The sequence below is a fragment of the Eurosta solidaginis genome, chromosome 2, assembly GCF_040869045.1.
Source record: "Eurosta solidaginis isolate ZX-2024a chromosome 2, ASM4086904v1, whole genome shotgun sequence".
In the NCBI taxonomy this organism is placed as follows: domain Eukaryota; kingdom Metazoa; phylum Arthropoda; class Insecta; order Diptera; family Tephritidae; genus Eurosta; species Eurosta solidaginis.
In genome coordinates, this window is record NC_090320.1 from 303,052,592 (window position 1) to 303,079,502 (window position 26,911).

The 26,911-nt window shown below is 35.8% G+C and overlaps 1 protein-coding gene across 8 annotated transcripts in view; it reads left to right on the plus strand.

The window, feature by feature from the left end:
• The window catches only part of LOC137241336 (apoptosis-resistant E3 ubiquitin protein ligase 1), a 236,233-nt gene that overhangs the window by 96,936 nt on the left and 112,386 nt on the right, over window positions 1-26,911 (plus strand). The window contains exon 1 of one of the 8 annotated variants that reach the window (XM_067768834.1): window positions 17,329-17,545. The exons of 6 other annotated variants lie outside the window; for them this stretch is intronic. In XM_067768834.1, coding sequence (XP_067624935.1) covers window positions 17,470-17,545 — 76 coding nt within the window. In that variant the 5' untranslated portion in view covers window positions 17,329-17,469. Of the gene's footprint in view, window positions 1-17,328; window positions 17,546-26,911 lie in introns of those variants that run through there. One more of the 8 variants, XM_067768835.1, reaches the window with a different exon arrangement.

Sequence of the window (26,911 nt, forward strand, 5' to 3'; positions counted from 1 at the left end):
TTTTAAAAGTGATGATTGAAAGACAATCCGGATTGGAGCCGATTAAAAACTAGCTAACGCGAAGCACTGGTGACAATTGACCATCGCCAATAATAGAAGAAAGCTATGTTAAAGAAGAAAGTTGAACGCGTTGGTTCATTCAGCCAGAAATAATACTATTTCTAAATAGCCTAGTCCCTAGACCGATTTTCTGCAGGAAATAAACGTAATTTTTTTATACAGTAGTACAGTATCCTCTATACAACAAGCAATCGATAAGTCCAATACCCTCATTACCGTATGATGTTGTAAGTCAAGACATAATAATACTAGTCGAAAATTGCACTTTTTCAATATCTAACTTTTTGAAATTCTTTCAGACTTTTTCTTTTTGCGTTCGGCGGTTTAATCGGCGTTAGATACCCAAGCATGTATATATATGTATATCACGAAGCGCCTGATCCGGAAGCTAAGTCAAAAGATGCATTCCGCAGGGCGTGGTGCAATCACAAAAAGAAAAAAGTTAACCTAGGCAAACTGTTACCTTTGTACCAAATTCAAAACAAACCGCACAAAGAATGATTTTTTTTTAGCATAGGAAGGTGCCGTATTCACTTGTCGGGATTAGGTTTAGAAAATATGTCAATAACCTTCATCGAGTTAAAGTTGAACCTATAGAAATATCCTTCGGTGTATCTCCGTTTTTTTTACTCCATTCTCTTTTTTCTCAATTTTTCTACAACACTATGGACACATTCAGTCTATGTGAGGTTTTTATTGGCCGGGTAATCCAACTAACCCGTTTTCTATGTCATTAACTTTCAACTTAATTTTCCACTTCTATTTGTTTTTTTTCCATTTTCCCATTCCCATTCTTCGGCCTTTCTCTTTATCTTCCCCTTTCACTACCCTTCCTTTCTCTTGTTTTCCGTTTTCAACTCTTCATATTTTTTCCTTTCACCATTCCTTTTCAACCCTCTATCGATTTCTTTTCCTTCCTCTTCCCTCCATCTCTCACGGCTTTGTCTCTCGACAAGCTCTCCACTATCGTTTTTCCTGGAATCTTCTTTCTCTTTACCACTGCCCTTTCTTTTCTCTCTGGCTTTTCCTGTCCCTGTGCCCTTTCCTTTCACTCCTTTTTTTGCAACCTCCTCTTCAGCGTCTTCCCCGACCTCGATACCTCATCTTTTTGCCCTCCCATCTTCCTCTTATATAGGACCCTAATGCAAGTATTAGTTGTAAATTGAACTACATATTTTTGAAAATATAGTTGATTACACTTGTTCTGAAAGGGACACACTCCTCTTTCCAAAAATATGTCTCCTTTCTGTCCAAATAACAGTCTTCAATTTTTCAACGTTTTCACTCTATTGACCTTTTATCTTCCTGTCTCCCACATCACCATCATTTTCCTTTTCTTATGCCCTTCTTTATTTATCTGCTCACTTTCTCCTCTCGATGCCCAACCAAATTAAGGGTTAGGTTAGGTTAGGTTGAACTGGCCGGTCCATGTGGACCTCACATAGACTGATTGAGTCCGTAGTGTTACCAGCAGTTTGTTTTAACGACCAAACTGAAAAACCCTATCAAAAACCAGGACCTATGTTATAAAATAACTCCGTCCTCTTGGCAAATACTAGAAGCTTCCTAGGACTTAAGTCACTTACTGCTTCTAGATCTGACAGCTGTATCACTCCTAATAGCTGGAGCCTTAGCCTGGCAAGTGCACGGCAACGGCACAGAACGTGCTCGATCGTTTCCTCCCCTATTTCGTCCGCTTTTTCATTCTCATCTATTCCCATATGCCCTGGGACCCAATATAGATGTATGCTTCTGCCTGTCCCGATTCTCTCCAGAGAATGCTTACACTCTAACACGCATTTAGATGCTGTGCTATGCGAGATTATTGCCTTAATTAAGGGTTACTATATCGAACTTTCGATATCTCGTTGAAATATTTGCGGGGACTTAAACGATTTGTTTGCTTCCAAACCCAGAAAATTTTAGTTTGAATTGGACATTATTCACCGGTTTGAGTAATGGTTTGGATTTTGTGGTACCTTTCAAAGTTTTGGTTTTTTCATTTCATTAGGTTTAAATTGTAAACCTGACTTTACAATTATAGGTGGGGAAACACCATGTTCTTAACTCTATTTCCCAAAGCTTCTAAAAATTGTTTATTGTACATGTGGAGACAATTTGTACCACACAATCGCCATTAAAAATAATAGCAAATTAATTTGTATACGCTTGACATTAAAACGTACAAACCTTCATTATTAATGTACGCAGTTTTTGTTGCTCACCTTTACCCTTTCATACTACATACATGCACATACACCCTCTGCAATACAATCAAATGTCCTTATACATATATGTATGTATATTAGTAGTTGACCTGAATTCCACGGTAGTAGGACAAGTAACTTTGAAAATGGCTCAATATGTTTAAGCTCAACCCAGATTTTTGGGATATGTAATTGATATGTGTGATATATTCGGGTGTGTTTTATTTTGCAGTTTTATGCTCCAACACAAATAACATATTGTTCGGAGCTTTGATTCTGTTATTTGCTCCGCTCTAAAACCAGACGTAGCTCATAGCAGAACCTAAGAAATGCTATCACTTGTTTATGGTACGGCTCTGATCAGTGCTCTGTTCATGCTCAGAGCCGGAGCAGTGGCAGACCATATAGTCGTTGCCATTGCTACTCTGGAATAGCAAATGCTAACACTGACTTAAAATGTGTCGATATGACGCACGAAAATAAAATAGTGGTGTTCCTAATAAGGGTGCTAGGCAAGAAAAATTCAAAATTGCTCCATTTGGATTTCATTTTTCTATAAATATCCCGAACAATATGACACCTAGTGGAATTTTTTAAATCAAATTATATTCTCATCGGGATTTGGAATATGTTTTAGTGTTCCAGTATGGAGCTGTACATTTTACCACAAGATTCAGCTGTACTTCTACACAGGGTATTATAACTTTGATTGGATAACGGTTGGTTGTACAGGTATAAAGGAAACGAGATAGATATATACTACCACGTATAATATATATATATAATAAATATATATAATAAATAATTATCTAAAAATCAACGGGATTATAGTCTCTTATTCTTTGACCTATGAAAAAAGCATTGAATCCCCTTGAGACCCTCATCGGGCTTTTAAAACGGATTATTCCCAGTTAAAGATATTTTTGTCACGAAGCAGCTATGAAACATGAATGGGAAGAGACAGCTGATATCACTACTCGGAGCCCAATCACACCTTTAGGTTGGAACTTTACTAACCCACTCAGGAAGAAAGCTTCGTTTCCAAAATATTTGTTTGTTGCTTTACTTCTGCACAGCCCCATGCTAGGCAAACTACATATTTTTGTTGTTGCGCTCACTTGTGAGTGCTTTAAGTTAGTGAATGTTTTATATACCGTTGACCCGTCAGTGACTATTACGTATTTTAAAAAACCGTTGCTTCAAATTTATTAACGTGAAAAATACAGCTCATTATATATTTGAAATGAATTTGTTGCTTTTGTTTTGCACAACACTGTATGAACTTTTTTCTGAAATTTTATGAAGATCAGTTTCGGACTTTCGAAGCCCATGAAGGATAAAACTTCATAGACATTTGCTGAACACTTTTCTGCGATTTGTGATGCACACCTCTTACCTTAACTTTTTTTTCGAAACGAAACCGCTTAATATGTTTGCTTGATCGCTATATTTTTACCTGAATCGCAAACTATAAGAAGAAAGATTAAACTGTCAAATAATTTTCCACTTGACATATGTACCTTAATATTAGCGTCCTTCAGTTGCGTTCAAAATATTTTCATTGGAGTTGTTCCTTTTGCTCTTTGCTCTACGTCTCGGCCTACTGCAAAGTTTAATTTTTGCTTTTGTTTTCATTTCCGGAACTGTTGCTATATGACGAGAATTAAAATACTGCACACGCACAGTTCTAAACCTTGACCTATTTTAAGGTGCTAATGTCTACATAAATACATGCTATGTAAATATGACTTTGAATTGTAGTTGTATTTGTATATATATTAACTGGTTTAAACATACACGCATACATCAACATCTCTACCTTCAGTTGAGATCAGAAAAATATATAAATTAAAGTGGATTTAAAGCCCAAAGCTATGCAATTGGTTACAATATGTGAATATATCTATTATGGTTGTTCCGTATAACCGGGATCCGGATATTGAGGTAAACATTCTGGGCGGAGTTGGATATACGATGGACTGTAAATATTATTTGGATTGGGTTGAACTGGCCGGCCCAAGTTAAGTATCAAGTTTGGAAAAAATTGTATATCAAATCACTTATTTTTGCATATAATTTTCCATGCAGAAACAACCAATCGGAAATTCTGCTCTAGCAACTTGTCACCAAAATCATTTATTTACTTCGTTTACGCAAATTCACTAGTACTCAAATATCAAATTTATTGTACAATATTTATTTGCAGCTTTTCATTATAATTTTTACTTGAATGTCAGAAGCTTGAAGAGTGATTAAAACCTTTTGTATTGACCAAGTTTCAGAAAGACATCCACCTATGCAAACCTAGAAATAAGAATTTAACATATTTTAGGCAATTAAGTGGAAATTGCCTTTCTTAGTTGTGGATTCCGGAAATTTGCCATACTTAAGCGACAATAATTGTAGGTTGAAAACTATGTAACTTAGTTACGATTTTGGGTGGGCATTGCCAAGTTGCCGATATTTGTACATTCACTCGCACGTCTACTTACATACAACAACAACAGCCAATTTGTATTTAAGTCCTTATGAGCACCTCCGAGTAAAGTTCGTGGCATTGTAGTTGCTACTAAAGTTTTGTAATAAACCCAACCAAAGACTACGTGCTATTGAATTGAAATTAACTTTTGCTGCTATAAATTGAAAAGTTTTTACGGTGAGCGGTGAAGGTTGAGAAAAACTATAAAAACAAGTAAGTTAAGACTTTTGTTCGATTCAAGAAAGCTGTCGAGAAATTAGCAAGTTTTGCTAATATAAATAATTTTTAGTTACAATGCAATTGTTGGTATTGTATGTGCCAGGAGTGGTTTAAAAATACTTGCAGAGAAACAAAAACTGGTAGCAAAAGTGCATTACAACTGCTGAATTTGTTTTAAGCACCAAAAGAAAACTCTTCCACACCGACAATAAAGACAATGCGATATCTCTGCGCATTTATTTGGCATCGCAAATATTTTCATCTGTATTATCATGCCCTAAATGATACCGAAAACTATCACGAAACTATCCCAAATAAAATATCAAAATTATCCCGAAATAGTGTTGAACTTGCTTCGAAGCCATCCCGAAGCAGTCACGAAATTATATTCAAATACCAATCAGTTCAAAATTCACCTCCGCAAACTGTTTCGCAATGACTTTGAAGGATGGTGGAATTGATCTTAAAGCAGTCACGATATGATCCCGCAACTATTACCAATACAACTCAGAATTGATATAGAAATAGTCCTGGGACTATATGTATAAAATTCCGGAATGACAGCTGAATAATAACAACGAGCTCCATTGATCACTAAAGAGTCTTAAATTTATCTTAAAACAAGTAGGGTTGTCTAAGTTCGGGTGTAACCGAACATTAAATATTCAGCATGAGTTTCAATTGCACAGTTCATTTCAGATAAATTACTTTTCTAATCCTATATAAAAGTGGGCATCTTATATATAAAAGTGGGCGTGGTCCAATCCCGTCCATTTTTACTAGAAATATTTCCTGCTATAAAGGAAATATGTGTTCCTAATTTTACTACGATATGTTAATCTTTCTTCGAGTTATGGCTACCGAAAGATACAAAATTGCTGAGTCAAAAAAGTGGCAGTGCCATGCCCATTTTCAAAAATTTTAATATTATCCATTGATATTAAGCTCTTTTTGGCAGAGATATACCTTATTTTATACATCCACAACCCTTTTGAAAATCTTGTATATAAAAGTGTGCGTGGTCCCAAACCGATTTCGTTCATTTTTTTCCGAAGCATCCCTTTTACCAAAGGTAACCACTCCTCCGAATTTGGTTATGATAGATTTAACACTTTTTAAAGTTGATTTTATCACAAATGGGAGGTGCCACACCCATTTAAAAAAAATTCTCAAATTCTTATAAATAAAATAAAATATAAAATTTCAAAATTCTAGGTGCATAATTTAATAAATAATAAGGTTTTTTGTGTTTTGTTATTTTTTGTTCTGTATATAAAAAGAGGTCGTGGTTATCATCCGATTTCGCTCATTTTAAATGGCGAAGGGAGATTAGTATGAAGAAACCCATATACCAAATGTCAATAAGATATCTCAATATTTACTCAAATTATGGTGTGCCCAAACAGACGAACGGATGGACATGGCTAAATCATTCCTTTTTTCATACTGAGCATTTTGATATATGGAAACCTATATTCATTTATTCCATTCCGATCAACCATCATGTTATCAAAGTAAATACACTCTGTGTGCAAAGCATAATTGAAATAGTTCCGAAGTGATCCCGAAACAGTCTTGAGTTTATCTAGAAAATGATCCTGAAATTATCTCGAACGTATCTTTTCACAAAGCTTAGACAATATACTCAATCCGGGACCAATCACAGGTTTGCCGCAGGGACCCATTTTAATAGTTATTTTCTTTTTTGAGTCGAAAAAGTCTTCTGCTGCCAAGTGAAGTCCGCGCTAGTCTAGTCACTGTTATGTGCATATGTCGTAACCTGTTTGAGCTTTATGTGTATTTCTTCTGAGTTTCGGGACATAATGACTGCAGAAATGTCATTCAAGGGGTTGTGTAGCGTAACCCTTTCAATGGGTTGCTAGCGCAAGTTATAGCTTCTCCAACCCGATTGTCAACCTCACCTACCCATGGTGAATCTGCTTCTTTAGCAACCGAGACCCTGGCGGACGCAATTTCCTCATAGATCAAGGGGGGGTTGCGTTATGGCCTACACAGTTTCATGTGGTCATACCAAATCGTTCCCGAGATGGTGCTTGTTACCGGAACGAATGGGTCTGCATCCGGCAAAGGACCACCAACATGGATAACACTCCCCAAAACCTTCGGGTAGTGTCCTTATTCCTACAACTACAACACCAACAACTAAAAATATATATTCAAGCATTTCAACACAGGTTGGTCCCTATGCTGCTCCGCATGTAACTCTTTTTCATAAATTAAAATTTTACTTAATAAAATTCGATGTAGACAGAATAAATCCTTAAAGATGTTTGCTACTCCGCACACACCTTGTCCAGTTATAGGGCTGCCAAAAGTCAAAAAACACTTTTGGCGGCTAAGAATTAAGAAACCCACATAATGGCTAAAGAGTCAATAGTCAACTGCCAACATCCGCCTACGTAGAAAAAATGTGCAAATATCAAAAAATCTGTAAGGCGCCTTTACTGCCACTCTGCACTTGACTCATAATAAGCCATTGTATTGCAGCCACTTTAAAAATATATAGCCGATGCATTGTGGGCTACAAACATTCGCCGCACATTCATACAAATGCATTTTGTAGAGAAACTGTGCTTGAATGCAACAACAGAGTCATCCTCATACATATATGTATAACTTGGTGAAGTTAAGATGAATAGACAACATAACACCGAGGTCATGGGAACGACGTACGAACCACTCTCGAGTAGGCACTAAAATGTTAAACAACGCTACCAACGACCAGTTAACACGACCACCCAGTCAGATTCGATCACACACATGTAAATGTAGCATATTTATTGGCGCATAAGCATGTGGAATTACAGTGACAGTGTTCATTTCAGTTGAGCAGCAGTAGCATTATTACAATGAGAGTAACGTAAATAAATAATTTCACGATTAGTATGGTAGTGTGCATTGAGGCGCAGTGAATGTTTTGGTAGGCAATCTGAATAAGTAGAAAACGAGAGATTCGCCATAAATTGGATTTTTGTTCTCCTTTGGTGAAATGATTACAACATGCGACAGAATTAATCTCTATTAGGCGAAAATGAAAGTCCATGTGATAATACAACTTGAAAGCATTTTTTTTAAATCCCTCGACCAGTTTTAGGTAACATTAAATCACACATTCAGATGACTGTTATAGTGTTAATTATTATAACAAAAAAAAATTTAAATGAATAATTTGAAAATTAGAAAATATTTAACAATTTCTATTATTCTTATTTTATTCATTTGAAGTATTTATATTTTAACAAATTTATATAAATTATTAAATTTACTTATTTTTTATATAAAATTAAATATTTTATTTAAATTTTTAACTCCCTTTCCAAAAAAAATTCTTAAATAATTTCTAATTTTCAAATTATTTATTTAAATTTTTTTTGTTTTGTTATAATAATAAACACTATAGTTACTCCTTTTTTTTGTTATAATAATTAAATCTTTAACTGTCTACGTCTACCTTCTAATTCCACCTATTCTATCTTTACTTCTAAGATAGCAGCTACTAGATTCCAAACGCAACAAGTCTCAAAATATTTTTTTTTTAACCTAAAGCTCATAATTTTTCGTAAGAAAGCTACAGAGTGCTAGATACTCTGCAGGGCAATGATAAAGCTCGTTTTATTTTGTTGATTTCCAGACAGGCTGCATAATTGGTGTACATTGGTAGCCATTTTAAGTCTTGCCTTGTAAATATTTGTTTAGAGACTAATCGCTTTCATCATTGTGCCATCTTCAGTGTGATTTTTCGTTTATTACGAAAAGTTGTCCCAATATACATCGACTGTTATTTCGCCCACCTATTATTAACTTTGTTAAGTCTTTGATGAGTCATTGTTAAGATGTACATATGCTACTCTTCACAATGGCCTACAAAACGCGATATTACACTACTTACCCAAGATCCTGGAGAGCCATCTGACTATTCGAGCAGAAATAAATCGCAGATTAAAACAGGCTACTACTCTGCTGGACGTTTTTGATCCGAAGTAAAAACCTAAATGTCGAATTGCAGAGTGAGTTCCAACCGTTCCTAGTGGGAAACAGAATCCTATAATTTGTATCGTAGACATTGAGCCCATAATATGCCCGTACCGTAAGTAGATTTTTTCAGAGTTTCGACTATCACAGCTTGACAACATAGTGGCTGTTTCCTTTATAAGGAGATCAATCTGTGGCATGATGTACACAAAACTCAATCTTTGTAGGATATATACAAATCTAAACCTTTATTGTACCACAAAAATCCCGATAAGCTTTATCTAGTATATTGGCCTTCCACCTGCTTATGCGCCAATAAATATCGTACATTTACACAGTACATAGATATGGCGCGACGTGATGTGGTCGAATCTGACTGCCTTCCTTCATAGTTGCGCAAATATATTTCACTATGCTGTGCACACTGAGGGCGATAACTAGCTCGACCCTTGCAAGCCATTTAGAACAACCACTCAGCTCATCATCTGATAACAAATAAACACCACATAACGACGGAGGGAACATTTTTAATTCGGAAGACCATAATGTGATATTAAGAAGAACATACCTGAGTAAAGTCTAGTCACTCAACTCTGTATCATCTTAAATTTCCATTTGGGGACGTGCTGAGGTACCGTTACATCAACTTTGGTCATTTAAGTTTAATGGATCGTAGCTGCTTATCAGTTTACCCTTTTCAAGCAATTTGGCGAATACATATGTGTTTTTCTTGTTGGTGTTGGAAACTGCGGAGGTAGATGCTCTCAAAGTGCCTTATTGCAGCTAATAAAGGCGAATGTCATACAATGAGGTAATGCTGTCAATACTGGAACACGATACATATTGATGGATTTCGAAATTTCCACTGATGGATGTTGTTGTTGTTGTTGTAGAAATAAGGGCAATCCCCTAACGTTTTGGGAAGTGTTATCGATGTTGATGTTCCTTTGCCGGATATACATATGTAGATCCGGTACTTTCCGATAAAGAGCACCATTAAAATGCTAGCCCGACCATCTCGGGAACGATTTAGTATGAGCGCATGAAACCTTCTAGGCCGTCCAGGCCTCCAACCCCCTAGATCAATGAAGAACGCCAGGGTATCGCCTGCGCTGGCAACCTCTTAAAAAGGTTGCGCTACACAACCCCTTGGATCAATTGAGTATTTTAGTCGCCTCTACCGACAGGCATACCTGCGGCGGGTATCATCATTGTGTGACATTCGCCAAAAGATTAAGCCAGTTTATTTTAAATCGTAAAAACTTAAAATCAATTCAGGCACACGACCCGCTTGTGGCTTAATTAAATGATTGGCGCTTAACCGTTTAAATTGCGCGCCAGTCGCTTTTCGCCGAGCTAAGTGGAACCAATTGGTCACACCAAGGGATTTTAAATCGATTTCCACCTGGTCCTTCCAGCGAAGTGGGACCGCCCTCTTTCTCTGTTTTCGTAGACGGGCTCCCATAAAAATACTTTCTGAGCCGCAGCGCTATTTTTCATTCGCATAACATGGCATAGCAGTAGCGTTGCCGCTGCGTTTGTAATTCGCTTGACTATGTTGATGTCTGCGTAAAGCTCGGACAGCTCATCATTAAATCTTCTTCAGTACTTGCCGTCGCCAATGCGTAGAGGTCCGTAAATCTTTAAAAAGAACTTTTCTCTCGAACACTCCCAGAGCCGCTTCTTCTGATGTTGCCATGGTCCTGTAAAGCATGATTTTCGTTTGCTGAGTAAGAATTTTACTTTTCAGTTGCCTACCTAGTCCAAAGTAGCATTTATTGGCAATAGTGATTCCTCGCTGAATTTTAGGGCTGATATTATTGTTCGTTTTAATGCTGGATCCCAAATAAACAAAGTCTTTTACTATTTCCAAATTATGGGTGCCACTTGTGGCTACTTCCACAAAATAAAGCGTCATGATGACAAATTTCCATTTTACAGTTAACGCCAAGATTAATAAATATGTAATATTTGAGTGTTTATTTTATTGCTTCTCTCTTAGTTAGTCTTTCATTTTAGCTTCAGCGTCTTCACTCCCACGACTTTCTATATAATAATGACTGTTTGTTTGTTTGTCGGTTTACTTATAATTAATTTAACTTTTGTGTTCAATTACTTTGTTTTTACGCGTTATTTATGAGTAAACACAATGTCGAGTCTGCAAGTCTGCTGCGTGGTGTCGATGTTCCATTTAAAATTACTAACTGGCTATTTGTCGGAAATTGTGTATGATTGTGGGCGGATGAGTGCTGATATTCGGGTTTGTGCAGGTTGTATTTGTCACGTCCTGTCACATCCCTGTTCGTATTTCGCTGTTTACTAAATTAGATGATATTTTCTATGTGACAAAGTATTATATATGTATGTATACATAATTAAATCTGATGTGCATATGTAATAGTAAACGCGCAGTGTCGTTTAACTAGAATTACTTGCAGTTATCCTATCTATTTTTTGGCTTACTCAACATTGGCGCTTAAAAATTCGTTAATATAATTCCTGCTTTTAAACTGACACTGGCCAATTGGGCTAGATGCCGCTCTGAAAATCTAATTTGATTAATTAAGACCGTTAATAAATAACTTTATGAGAATAATCTACAGAAGGGTGAACTAACTATTTGGACATATCAACGAAGGTCTGTTTTTAGCAAAAGAAAAAGCATTTTATGAGTTCAAAATTTAAGGCTAGAGCTGACTTCGTTCAGATGTTAGAGGTTAGGTTATAGTTGGGGCAACTAAAAATTTATTACGATCGTAGCCTTCAATTGGCATATATTTAATGAAGTTATATAGTTCTGAAATCAATATCTTGCTAGTAAGACATTGACTGGAGATAATTTGATAACATCTTATACAAACATCATATGGGCAAATCAACCAGACGCTTTCGACATAGTCAGCAATACTACATTCCTACAAGCACACCAGGTCTATATGGTCGACTTAAAAGATGTTTCTAGAGTTACTAATAAGTACATTGTTTTATTAAAAACCAACCAATTACACCCAAACATATCCGCACCACACGAAAATACGGGTACGGGTGCGCACAGGTAACATTCTTTTTTTATACTCAGCGTGCTTTGCACACAGAGTATATTAACTTTGCTTGGATAACGGTTGGTTGTACGGGTATAAAGGAATCGAGATAGATATAGACTTCCATATATCAAAATCATCTGTGTCGAAAAAAATTTTGATTGAGCCATGTCCGTCCGCCTGTCCGTTAACACGATAACTTGAGTAAATATTGAGATATCTTCACCAAATTTGGTACACTAGCTTATCTGGACCCAGAATAGATTGGTCTTGAAAATGTGCGAAATCGGATGATAACCACTCACCCTTTTTATATATATAACATTTTGGAAAACACATAGAATGTTGAAATTTGATATTTGGACTGATATTGAGAATCTTGATAAAAATTAAAAAAAAAAAATTTAAAATGGGCTTGGCGCCGCCCACTTGTGATAAAATCAATTTTACAAATATTATTAATCATAAATCAAAAATCGTTAAACCTATCGTAACAAAATTCGGCAGAGAGGTTGCCTTTACTATAAGGAATGCTCTGAAGAAAAATTAACGAAATCGGTTAAGGGCCACGCCCGCTTTTATAAAAAAGATGTTTAAAAGGGGCGTGGACGAATAAAATAAGCTATATCTTTGCAAAAAGGGCTTTATATCAATGGTATTTCATTTCCCAAGTGAATTTATAACAATAAATAGGAAAAACTTCAAATTTAAAAAAATGGGTGTGCCACCGCCCCTTTTATGACTAAGCAATTTTCTATGTTTCGGGAGCCATAACTCGAAGAAAAATTAACGGATCGTAATAAAATTGGGTACACAAATTTTTCCTATAGTAGAAAATATATCTAGTAACAAGTAAGGAAGGCTAAGTTCGGGTGTACAGAACATTACACACTCAGCTGAGAGCTTCGGAGACAAAATAAGGGAAAATCACAATGTAGGGAAATGAACCTAGGGTAAACCTGAAATGTGTTTGTGTGACATGTGTATCAAATGGAAGGTATTAAAGAAAATTTTAAAAGGGAGTGGGCCATAGTTCTATCGGTGGACGCCATTTCGTGATATCACCATAAAGGTGGACCAGGGGTGACTCTAGAATGCGTTTGTTCGATATGGGTATCAAATGAGTATTTTAAAAGGGAGTGGGCCATAGTTCTATAGGTGGACGCCATTTCGGGATATCGCCATAAAGGTGGACCAGGGGTGACTCTAGAATGCGTTTGTACGATATGGGTATCAAATGAAAGGTGCTAATGATTATTTAAAACGTAGTGGGCCTTAGTTCTATAGGTGGACGCCTTTTCGAGATATCGCCATAAGGGTGGACCATGGGTTACTCTAGAATGTGTTTTTACGATATGGGTATCAAATTAAAGGTATTAATGAGGGTTTTAAAAGGAAGTGGCCCTTGGTTGTATATGTGAAGGCGTTTTCGAGATATTGACCAAAATGTCGACCAGGGTGACCCAGAACATCTTCTGTCGGGTACCGCTAATTTATTTATATACATATATCCTACCACGAACAGTATTCCTACCAAGATTCCAAGGGCTTTGGATTTCGATCTCTATAACTTTTTCATTTTCTTCTAGTTAATATGGTAGGTGTCACACTCACTTTACAAAGTTTTTTCTAAAGTTATATTTTGCGTCAATAAACCAATCCAATTACCATGTTCATCTCTTTTTTCATATTTGGTACCACATTATGGCATTTTTTCATTCTTCGTAATTTTCGATATCGAAAAGTGAGCGTGGTCATTGTCGGATTTCGGCCATTTTTTATACCAATATAAAGTGAGTTCAGATAAGTACGTGAACTAAGTTTAGTAAAGATATATCGATTTTTGCTCAAGTTATCGTGTTAACGGCCAGCGGACGGACAGACGGTCGACTGTGTATAAAAACTGGGCGTGGCTTCAACCGATTTTTCCCATTTTCACAGAAAACAGTTATCGTCATAGAATCTATGCACCTACCAAATTTCACAAGGATTGGTAAATTTTTGTTCGACCTATTGGCTTAAAAGTATTCTAGACGAAATAAATGAAAAAGGGCGGAGCCACGCCCATTTTGAAATTTTCTTTTATTTTTGTATTTTGTTGCACCATATCATTACTGGATTTGAATGTTTACATAATTTACTGATATTCTGTAAAGATATTAAATTTTTTGTTAAAATTTGACTTAAAAAAAATTTTTTTTAAAAGTGGGAGTCTTCGTCACCCCATTTTGCTAATTTTTATTTAGCACACACATATAATAATAGGATAAACGTGCCTGCCAAATTTCACCATGATATCTTCAAAGACTGCGAAATTACAGCTTGCAAAACTTTTAAATTACCTTCTTTTAAAAGTGGGCGGTGCCACGCGCATTGTCCAAAATTTTACTAATTTTCTATTTTTCGTCATAAAGTCAACGCACCTACCAAGTTTCAACGCTACATCCGTTTTCGGTAATGAATTATCGCACTTTTTCAGTTTTTCGAAATTTTCGATATCGAAAAAGTGGGCGTGGTTGTAATCCGATTTCGTTCATTTTAAATAGCCATCTGAGACGAACGCCCAGGAACCTACATACCAAATTTCATCAAGATACCTCAAAATTTACTCAAGTTATCTTGTTTACGAATGAACGGACGGACGGACATGGCTAAATGAATTTCTTTTTTCGCCCAGATCATTTTGATATATAGAAGTCTTTATCTATCTCGATTAGTTTATGCCATTACGGATTACCGTAATGCGAACAAAGTTAATATACTCTGTGAGCTCTTCTCAGCTGAGTATAAAAATGGACGGGATCGGTTAAAGACCACGGCAACTTATATATAAAACAAGTTTAAAAGGGTCCTAGACTAGAATAATAAGCTATAGCTTAGCAAAAAATAGTTTTGAATCAATGATAAGTGAAATATCAAGTTTTATTGTAAGAGGAAATGGGGAGATATTTTTTTTTAAACGGGCGGTGCCACGTGTTATGTAGAAAAGTAATTTATCTGAAATGAAATGTGCAATTGAAGCTCACGCTGAGTATATAAAATTCGTTTACACCCGAACTTAGAAACCTTCACTTGGTTTTCGTTATAGTTAAAAGTCATAAGTGAAAGGAGAAAAAAGTCGAGAACAAATTATAAAACATTTTTAAAAAGTTGCTTAAGTGGGTTTTCAATAGTTTAATAAGAGTTCCTGAGAAGCAGACAAAAATTTTTGCTAAATTGAACATTTTTTATAGATATTTCTTGTGTGTTTGTGTATGTCACTCTACTCCTCCTGAACGACTAGATCGATTTTGAAGAAAATTTCTTGTGTGTGTTCAAGGAGGTTTGAAAATGATTTATGTATATTCAAAAGTTGCGTTTTCCATCTTTTGAAATATCTTGTTTATGATGCAATTTGCTTGAAACAGGTACAGGGGTACCTCCTTGATTAACTGATTATTCGAATGTTCTACGATCTGACCTATTCTAATAATTATTATTTATGATACGATTTGTTTGAAATTTTTTACTTAGATATATATTAGATTATTTAGAAACTTAATGTATCGATAGCGTTTAAAAAAAATGTAAAGCGCGATAACCTCCGAATAGACTTTAGGCCGAGCTTCTGTTCTAATTTGCGTCGTGCTCCTTTTAAATTTTTCTTACAAATTGGCGGGACGTGACCTACTTGCTTTATGTCGACTCCGAACGGCATGATAAAGACAGATGAGTTTTCACTGAGAGCTTTTCATGGCAGAAGTACAATCGGAGTGCTTGCCAAACACTGCCGAGGAGCGACCCCGTTAGAAAAATTTTCTTCTAATTGAAAAAACTTGTTTCTAAAATTTTGATTTTGTTTTGCCCGGGGGGTGAACCCAGGATCTTCGGTGTGGTGGCCGGGGCACGCTCCCATCACACCACGGCGGCCGCCCTTATAGATAGCTTTTTGCCTAAGTTAATATTTGGGACACTTCTTCTGAGAGGTGCAATATTCCAAAAAATCTATTCTAAATTCCTTGAAACTTGGTATATAATTAGTTTTTGGCTTAGCTGATATTTTGGACCTTTTGTTTTCGTCCTTTTTAAAAAAAATCGTGTTCGTTGTCCGATAAGGAGATTTAAAAGGAGAGGAAGGAAAGATAGAAAAGTAAAGCGAGCGGAACGGGACAAAGAGACGAAGAGGCTATATGAAAGGAAGATGCACAGAGATTGAAGTGGTAAAGGAAGGGAAGGGGAAGGATGAAGTGGAGAAGAAGAAGAGGATAGAATCAAAGTGGTAGGTGGAGGGCAATCGAAAGGCATAAGAATGCTGTAAGGAAAAGAAAGAAAGAATAGAAATGGAAAAAAACGGGAGCAAAAAGTGGAGAAAAATGGGAGAAATGACAGTGTCAAGATAAGTTTTATCCGTCCGATAAAACCATTTTTTATGAACAAATTTTATATTAATAGGGCAGACAAATTTTATAGTTATAAATAAATAAATTGGAGTTATTAGATAGAGACTTATGTATGAAATTTTTATGTCTGCCGCAGCAACGCGCTGGGTATTAGCCAGTAACTTTGAACTTTTTCAAAAATTAATTTAAAAATTTGAGTAAGTTTCTCTGGGTAGCTTTTAAATCCAAAGTTTCAGAGAAGATGAGAAAATTTTTTGTAAAATTTAACAAATTCAAATTATTGCAAATAGACTAAAAATCTTAAAATTTAGAATAATTAAATATAGCTGTTCAGAGTAGATTTTCTGTAATGAATATAAAAAAGTGGTTCTGAGTTACTCCTTTATATTAGCTACTGAAAAGGAGGAAAGAATAACGAAAATTGATACCAATATTTTATACTTTTATAATATGTCAGAAAATTTAAAAAAAATTTTCAATTAAAAAAAAAATTGGCACCTTACCCTGAATTCCGTAAGTGTAAGTTTTGACGAAACAAGTTTTTCTAACAGGGGTCGCAAGTACATACATTTTTTTCTGAAAATAAAACTTAGCCAGAGTCGGTTTTTTAAGAACGACCCCAATAAACGGAAGAATATGTATGTATGTGGAGTGAATAAAATATCGCGGTGCTATAAAATTTCGACAGAATGAACTAAAAATAAATATAACGAATATTATTAAAAGAAATCATTTAAGGAATTCGATTGTGTCGGCATATTAAATCAATTCATAATGGCTGTGAACTAATTCACTCCTTTAACTAATTTTAGTCCGTCATTTGTCAAAAGCGCAGCACTTCATTTGCAGCTTTTAAAGGATTTAAAATTAACATGTCTTATTAATCTAAGGAAATTTTATCCACATTTTCGAGGACATAAACTATTCGTATTCATAGACGTTAAATAGTAAAGATAATCAAATAAAATTGTAGTTCTTTTAAGTAAATGAGACATACAAATGCATTCTACAAAGAATTAAAACAAAATCGATAAAACAAAGTGTTCAAAAAGACTATAAAACATAAAAATAGTACAACGCAACAGAACGAAATGTGGTCGCCGGAATCGGAAATTAATTCCATTGCAATGGCCACAACGATGCGTCACTCGCAGTCAACATCATCAGGTGAGTTTAAAAAATTTGAAATGAAAAATTTAATATTTACACAACGAAGGAGATGACGTTAGTAAAATCAACAACTTCGGTTCGTCGTTTTTGGGTTAACAGACATTCGGTACAATTGATCGTATTATGGTTAATTCAACCAAGTTTTTTATCAAGATAATAAATTTGCGGCCCCCGAGGTGTGATGGTAGCGTGCTCCGCCTATCACACCGTATGCCCTGGGTTCAACTCCCGGGCAAAGCAACATCAAAATTTTAGAAATAAGATTTTTCAATTAGAAGAAAATTTTTCTGAGCGGGGTCGCCCCTCAGCAGTGTCTGGCAAGCGCTCCGATTGTATTTCTGCCATGAAAAGCTCTCAGTGAAAACTCATCTGCCTTGCAGATGCCGTTCGGAGTCGGTATAAAACATGTAGGTCCCGTCCGGCCAATTTGTAGGGAAAAATCAAGAGGAGCACGACGCAAATTGGAAGAGAAGCTCGGCCTTAGATCTCTTCGGAGGTTATCGCGCCTTACATTTTTTTTTATTTAATAAATTTGCGTAGCTATTAAAACAAAAAAAAAAGATAAATTATTGGTCTCGAGCTAACAATATTCTGTGAAAATTACAGCTTCCCAATCAATCTTATTAAAGAACGTATTTAATTGTTCATTTTAACAGCCAAGAACTGTAAATATTATGCAAATTCATATTTATCAGCTAATTTTAAAGAGAAACTTACGCCCACGTTCTTACTACTTTGTTATTATGACCATGGTGCCACGGAAATCTCTGTCACATCAGCAGCCATAGCTGTTTTGCTAATGATGACGGAAATGTTACCTTAACGAATTTTGTGGCATTCGTAGGATGACAGTACTGATTTTTAAGTTAGCTAGCTATTTCTTACGAAATATGAAATTTTTAGTTGTTCATTTGACTGACGGTATATTCAAAATCCACGATTTGTACAAAGATTGTTCAACAACTATTTGCGATAGATGCGAATTAACAGAAATATCGGTAGACCTGACACGCAGTTCGGTTCATTCTATCAGTTTTTTTTTTCAGTGTAGCTTTAAATAAAAGAAAATTTACTAATTAAAAAAAATTCGGAATACTTTGTACCACCTTCAACAATATTAATATTTTTTTGTAAATTTGATTAGACCAGCGCTTCTTATTTCTATAAATTTCACCTAACAATATAGGATGTATTCTTAGTAGTGTGTTCAATTTAGAAAGTGTTGCTTTGTAAGAAACCTAACCTGATTCAACCTATGTATAAAGCGTAAGAACACTGAAAATGTCGACGAGTCTTTCCTTCTCACGATCAAGGTTAACACAAAGAAAAAGACATGACATCGTTTCTGCTGAAAATACGTTTTATTGTTTTACGAACTTCGTCTTACTTGCTGATTAATTATAGCAAAAAAAAAAAAAAATTTTAGAAAAGTTTAACAAGATAAAAACAATGTTCGACACAACCATTTCGTATTTGGCAAGGAAATTGCAACCAGAAACTATTTCTCCGTTGGCTGGCTGCTGATGGCAATTAACTTCGCCCACAATGCGACGAACGAACTCACAAAATGCACACGTGCCACTTACGTACATATGTGCATATTTGCGTGTAATTTTACGTGTGAATATTAGAGTGTCTCTTTTGTTGCAAACGAATTCTTTTGGTTTTGTGATAAAGTTTAATCGATCCGATGTATAATAATACAGGCAATATAAATTAATCAAATCAATTTTATTTGCTGATTTTGGTAGGTCATTAAGTCTAAATGAATGCTTGTTCTGGCGATTTTTTTAAAGCCGATTAATCCATTGAAAATGGGCGTGGCAGTTGCCCTACATACAAAAATTTAATCTTTTGTTTAGTTACTTAGCAGAATCAGCGTAAAGTATTTCGGTACATTTAAATAGAGTTGCCATCTGCAATTTTCATAAATTAATTACTTAATGTAAATTTCCAAATTAATTAGAGCGACACAAGGCACTAAAATGGAAAAGTGAAGTCAGATAAATATAAAGTGTGAGTTTGATACAAAACAAAAACCAATTAATAAAATAAATAAATAAATAAATGTAAGGCGCGATAACCTCCGAAGAGATCTAAGGCCGAGCTTCTCTTCCAATTTGCGTCGTGCTCCTCTTGATTTTCCCTCCAATTTGTCCGGACGGGACCTACATGTTTTAAGACGACTCCGAACGGCATCTGCAAGGCAGATGGGTATTCACTGAGAGCTTTCCATGGCAGAAATACACCCGGAGCGCTTAGCGACCCCGCTTAGAAAAATTGTCTTCTAATTTAAAAACCTTATTTCGAAAATTTTGATGTTGCTTTGACCGGGGTGCGAACCCAGGGCATACGGTGTGGTTGGCGGAGCACGCTAGCATCACACCACGGTGGCCGTCAAAAAAACCAATGAATATAATCTATTAAATGCTTTATAGAGGGCTATTACCATGTGATTCTGGTACTCAATTATTCTCGGACTCGAATTTAGACGCGAACTGCCTTCATGTCTTATACGTTTGTGCTTTTGTCAAGTGTCGCTTAACAATTAAAATTACAATTTAAAATTGTTATAGAGACATTGACTCTCTTAGTTTTTCTATGTTTATCATAGTTTATTAATTGTAATATTATGCATTGTTTTTGTGGCCATAGAGTGGATCGCGCCCAAACTTTGATGCAATGTGAAAATTGCAGAGAAATTTACCATATGAGCAGTGTTGTCACTTCTAAAATGTATTTAGTGGTAGATTTTCAAAAAAAATGGTGGTAGATCTCCTAAAAATAGTGGTAGAATTTTCAAAAACATTTAAACCAATTTTTTTTCAAATTATTATTATTCAACGATTAAAACGAACATAACAACTTCAAGTGCATTAACAAAATACATATAAACATCTGTATGAAGAGTATGTGTATACTGTATAGGCTTTAGACCTTATCAAATAAAAAAATATAATTAAATAATAGTGGGACTCTCACCTAGTTTTTAATTCTGAGGTTAGTAGTCGGTAGTTTTTAGGCGTTTTTTTTTTCTACTACACTGTTTGAATAAGTATCAAAGAACTAGTGTTAAAAGTTTGAAAATTTGTTTACTACAAAAACCTTAACAGCTGAAATTGATAATCAAATGCGAACTACCGACCAAGAACTTTAACAAACCATGTGTGGATACGACTAAAGTTAATTTACAGTCTCCAAATATTCTATTTTTCATAACACATAGTTCAAACATATAATAATACTACTAAAAAACCTTAAAATATCAAATTACTTCAACGGTATCCAACGAATACCAATAGCCCGAATGTAATGATATAGACTTTTGCATTAAAACAATTTATTTTTTAAATCTTACAACTTATATCCGTGACATCGAAGGCATCCATCGGATACTGCAATCGACGGCTGAGTGGAATATCGCTCGTATCTTGGCTGCCAGTTCGAGAACGCCCTATCTGAGAATGTTTTTTAAAAACACCATATTTCAGTTTTTCTTTTGAAAACGACCTATCTCAGAACTCGATTGAAGAACGCCCAAAATGTTTTTCATAAACGTCCCAGCTTATGTCACAAATTTATTAAATTTAAGCTGAGATAGAGCGTTTTTGAAACAAGTTCTGAAATAGGGCGTTATTCCAAATTTTCTGGGATAGGGCGTTTTCGAACGGCGGCAGAGATACGGCGATATTCCACTCAGCAGTCGAAAAATCAGATTATTACAGAGTTTTTGGCACGAATTTCCCACCAATAAAGTTAAATTTTACATAAAATTTTATAAGTTCTTTCGAAGGTACGTAAGTGTTATAAAAATCACACATTTCTTTGGTGAAAATTTGAAAAACTTATACAGAGTGTGCTTTACATTTAATTTTCAACATACTTAAAAACGTTATTTTAGGTCGTTGTGAGCAACTTAAAGAACATAGTCAAATTCAGGCAAATAAAATAATAAATTTTTTAAAAAAAAAAAAAAAAGTGGTAGGAGTGGTAGATCCGGATTTTAGCCCAAATAGTGGTAGATCTACCACTATAGTGGTAGAGTGACAACACTGCCCCCCCAGCGGGTTAGGGGGTCAGAATATACCCGCGGTAGGTATGCCTGTCGTAAGAGGCGACTAAAATACCAGATTCAAGGGGCTGTGTAGAGCAACCCTTCAGGTTGCCAGCGCAATATATAGCTTCTCCAAACCCAATTGTCAACCTCACCTATCCGCGGCGAATCCTGTTTCACTAGCAGACGAGGCTCTGGCGACCCCAAGCTCCTCAAGGAACTTGGGGATGGGGAGGGAGGGATGGCCTGAAGGTTTAACGTGGCCACATAAATCGTTCCCAAGATGGTCGGGCTAGCGCTTTAATAATGCTGTGTTACCGGAGCGTACCGGATCTGTATCCGGCAAAGGACCATCACATCGATAACACTCCCCAAAGCCTTCGGGGAGCAACCTTATCGCTACAACAACAACAACAACAACAGTGACAACACTGCATATGAGTTGTGTTGTTGGTAGCTTGTCTGCCGACCTAAAGCTGCAGACATTGGTGGTTTATCGGTAACCGTATCGGTAACCTTATAACAGCTGATTCGACCAACCTTATGGGAATCAATGCAATCGATTATTGGTGCCGCTAAGGTCGTAACCGTATCGCAGCCAACCAATTGGTTTTTGGTTTACCGTCGTAACGATAAACAGCTGATTACGTTAGGGATACGAACATACGGCACCAATGACTCCCGCTTAAACTATAGGTCGGAATTTTTTTTGTGAGGCTGTATTGGTGAATGCGAGAGTAAAGGCTCCATTACTGATACTTAGCATAGACTTGACTTGACTTGGCGTAAACTTGGCAACTTAGCCACGATTATACCCCACTTAGCGCATACAATCTGGCATCATAATCAATAAATGTCAATTTGTATGACAAAATGTCAAAATGAAATGGAAACGAACAAATGGCATCTCAAAATATAAACGTCACTTAGAACTTACATAGAAAATCAAAATTCAACAGACTTCTAAGTCAAGTGTTGCTAAGTTTTGAGTAATCAGTAACATGCAATGTTCATTTAACAGAACTGTAAGTGACAGTTCTCAAGTAAAGTCAAGTCTATGCTAAGTATCAGTAATGGAGCCTTAACTTCCATGGTGGAACGATACAAGGTGGAAGCATGGGTCAGCTGATTATAACCTTTTTGTATTTGATTTGATAAATCAACTTCCTACGCAGTACGATTTTGACATTTGTCCATTGAATTTACAAAAACAAAATACATGGAATTTTTATTTATGTTTGTATGTATGTCACCATGCTGCCACCTTGTATCGTTCCGTCATGGTAACTTCGCTACAGTGGTGCTAAGAACAAAATTTTCGCGTCAGTTGCTTCATAGTACAGGTCTACAAGTAGGATATGTAGCAGCACGCACATACACAGCCACGCTCACCTGATAAAATGTTTGTTCTTGTTAGTGTTTTTTGTGGATGCTATTTGGCACTGTTGTACTTCTTAGGACCAAAAAAAGTTTAGTAGCTGCTATCGAAATTGCTTAAAATTTTTATGGTTATATTACAAAGAAATATACTTATTTACTTTCAAACGAACGCTTAATTACATCTCTCTTTAATATCCATATATTTTGGACAATTTTAATTAACAAATTGTGATACTTTATTACCGGGGACGATTGCTAAAACACGACCAAAACCGTCGGGGGAGGTATTAATAGACGCATTTTTGCCTCGCTTCCAATAATTCGAATACTTTTTCTCTTTGGACTATTGATAACGGGACAAAACGCGTCTTTTCATTTCTCTTTCCACATTTTTGGACGAGTTATTGCAGTCGACCACGGTTTCAAACTGTTTTTCGCGCAGAACTTTTGAACGGGTAGAAAAACTTAGCACCTGTGTTGGTTTTCTTAATGCTGGAATAACTACGCGTCCTCAGATACCCCAATTCAAGACTTTTGTATAATTTTCTGTAGGACCCATATAGGGCACTACATTTTCATACTAAATTCGTTCAAAAAAATTTACCATCACAGCAACCCATATCTGATATTCCGCTCCTTTTTTTGTTTCCCTGCGTCGCTTATACGGCAGCAACCCGGGTAATTTTGACACTTCGTTCAGTGTCAAACTCATGTTCCACGCATGTTCCACTGGGTTCCACGCTAATTTGACACTGACCGAAGTGTCAAACTGCAGTGTGTTAGAAAGAGAAAGGAATTATTGCCTTCTCATACATATCATACTTGTAAACCTGTACTATGAGTTGCTTAACCGACAGAAAGGAAGTAACAACATAATCTCTTTAGCGCAAAAATTGTATGATAATATTTATGCGCGACCTAAAATGACTGATAAACATTTTTTCATGATTTCAGATCCCTTTGGGAAAATGCAATGTCTCTTATGTCACGCTTCTATTTGGAACCGGGGATATAATATCAAGAGACATTATAACTCTTTTCATAAAGATTTTGATAAATTTGAGGGTCTGGAAAGAGACAATATTTTTTAGGGGGGAAAAATATGCTTTTGCGAAAGTATAAGGAATGGGTTTCCCAAAATGATAATGAAAATTGCAGAAATGCGGAAACCATGTTAAATAGGGATCTGTCAAGCTTTATAAGCACAAGCATACTTACGAAGGGAAGACCTTTTTCAGAAGGCGTTTTTATTAAAGAAATTGTTCTACAAATTTTAGAAAAACTCCATAGCTCCCTATACGCTTTTTTTGAAAAAGTTCCTCTCTCAGCCAGAACTGTGACAAGAAATATAGATGAAATAGGCACATCGCTTGAAAAATCTATTAAAGAAAAGATTAATGACTACAAATTTTTTTCCATATGCTTGGATGAAAGCACTGACATAAGCGATTATGTAAAATGGTCATTTGTGTTCGATGCGTAGACTCCAACTATGAAACTTTCGAATCAAAGCTTTCGTTAGGAAGTTTTCATGGAAATGTAACAGGAGGGTTAATATTTGAAACTATCCACCAAAAATTTCTTTCTGAAGTGGATCAAAGTAAGTTTGCCGGAGTATGCACGAATGGGGCAAACGTCATGACTGGTAAAATAGAAGGTTTCGTAGGACAGTTGGAAAAGCATGGTATTAATGTTAACTCTTTCCATTGTATTATACACCAACTGTCTCTTGCTTCCAAATTTTTGCGCATGCTTTCCTATATGAAAACTGCAGAGCAAATAATTAATAAAATAAGTGTGGTCATCATTCACTTAAAAAAAAAAAAAATGTAAGGCGCGATAACCTCCGAAGAGATCTAAGGCCGAGCTCTCTTCCAATTAGCGTCGTGCTCCTCTTGCTTTTCCCTACAAATTGGTCGGATGGGACCTACATGTTTTATGCCGACTCCGAACGGCATCTGCAAGGTAGATCAGTTTTCACTGAGAGCTTTTCATGGCAGAAATACACCCAGAGCGCTTGCCAAACACTGCCGAGGGGCGACCCCGCTTAGAAAAATTTTCTTCTAATTGAAAAACCTTATTTCTAAAATTTTGATGTTGCTTTGCCCGGGGTGTGAACCCAGGGCATACGGTGTGGTAGGCGGAGCACGCTACCATCACACCACGGTAGCCGCTCATCATTCACTTACCCATCGAAAATTTAAGGAGTTTTTAAAAACTTCAAAGGCTGAATACAACGACCTTAAATGTTCACCGAAGTACGATGGTTAAGCCGGGGTGAATGTCTGAAAAGATTATTTACTCTGAGGAATGAAGTGCTACAGTTTTTAATAGTGGAGAAATTGGATGAAACAAAAGAATTAATGCAGGCCTTAGAAGATAGCAAATTTATTTTTAATTTGGCTTTTCTTTCTGAATTATGTAATTATTTAAATGAGCTCAATTTGAAATTACAAGGAAAGGAAAAAACTTTACCAACATTATTCAGAGAAGTTATTCATTTTCAAACTATTTTATTTTTACTACTTTCTGAAATCAAAGCTGAGGATTATTCAAGTTTTCCCCAAACCTACACCTTAATTAACAGTATCGATATTTTAAAAGTAAACAATGAACACGAAGTTATTGGAGACCCTCTTTTTCAGCTTTGAAGACAGATTTCAAGACTTTCGAAAAATTAAGCCTTTGATTGACATATTTGAAAGTCCGTTAGCTTGTGACATAACCTAATATTTATTTGAAATTCAAAAAGAATTATTAATTCTAAGAAGCGAAATGTCAGTTAATGATGAAACAGATATTACCTATTTCTGGAGAAACTTAGACAGCAAATTTTTTACAAATCTTACAGAAATTTCCCTTAAGATTTTGTCATTTTTCCCATCAAAATTCTTCTGTGAGCACATTTTTCTGACATGGAATTCATCTGTTCAAAGCAAAGGGGCAGATTGACTTTCAGAAATTTGTCAAATGCATTGCTAACAAGAAATTGCCATAAAAGTATATATGTTAATGAGAGCATGCAAAATTAAGAATTATATTTTTTGCGGCGCTAAGAATCACTTCCGTTTTGATGATAACTCAAAGCGAAGGCGTTTTTTGGGTGCCGAGGAAAATATTTCATGTTAGAAAAAATCTGCTCACAGTTTCACAACAATTTTTTTACTCTGACTCGAGTGAGTTTCAAGTTGGGTGTTCCAGATCTTTGGCCGGTGAACGTCGGGGTAAAGCCTTTTCAGATTTTTCGAAGGGCTCATCGGAAGCCGCTACGGAGGTAGTAAGGCGTGACTTCCTCCCTATTAAAAATATCAGTGGACTGAAAATTTATTATCAAAATCTGTCTGGCATGAGGACCAAAGCTGACCTAGTGTACAAGTTTAGTGCGCAGTTAGATTATGACATCTTCGTATTCGTGGAAACATGGCTTAATGAACAATTTTTTGATTCTGAGTTTTTTGACTCCAACCTTTTTAATGTATTTCGCAAGGATCGTGATGCAGAAAAAACTGGCCTCAATCGAGGCGGTGGTGTTTTAATTGCCGTCAAACGTGAACTTCGTGGTTTTTAGTGCAACTAAAAATTAATGATTCTTTGCTGGACCAGATCTGCGTTTGCTTAACTGTCACCACCTCGCAAGGTTCTCTGTGTATGTTATGGCATCATATGTACCACCTTCGAGCGCACTTGAGTTATACAAGGCTCACACAGACAATATTGTTTATTTAGTTTGAAGTGATTTAAGTGATAACCATCTCTGTAAGCTATGTGATTTTAACCTATGTGATGTCAATTGGTCACCAAGTATATCTAATAACGGCCTTACGCCTTCTAATCTTTCTGGAAATTATGAATTGTACCTCATTGATAATTTATTGCGTCTAAATTTATTTCAAATCAACAATAATGTTAATTCTCTAAACAGACTTTTA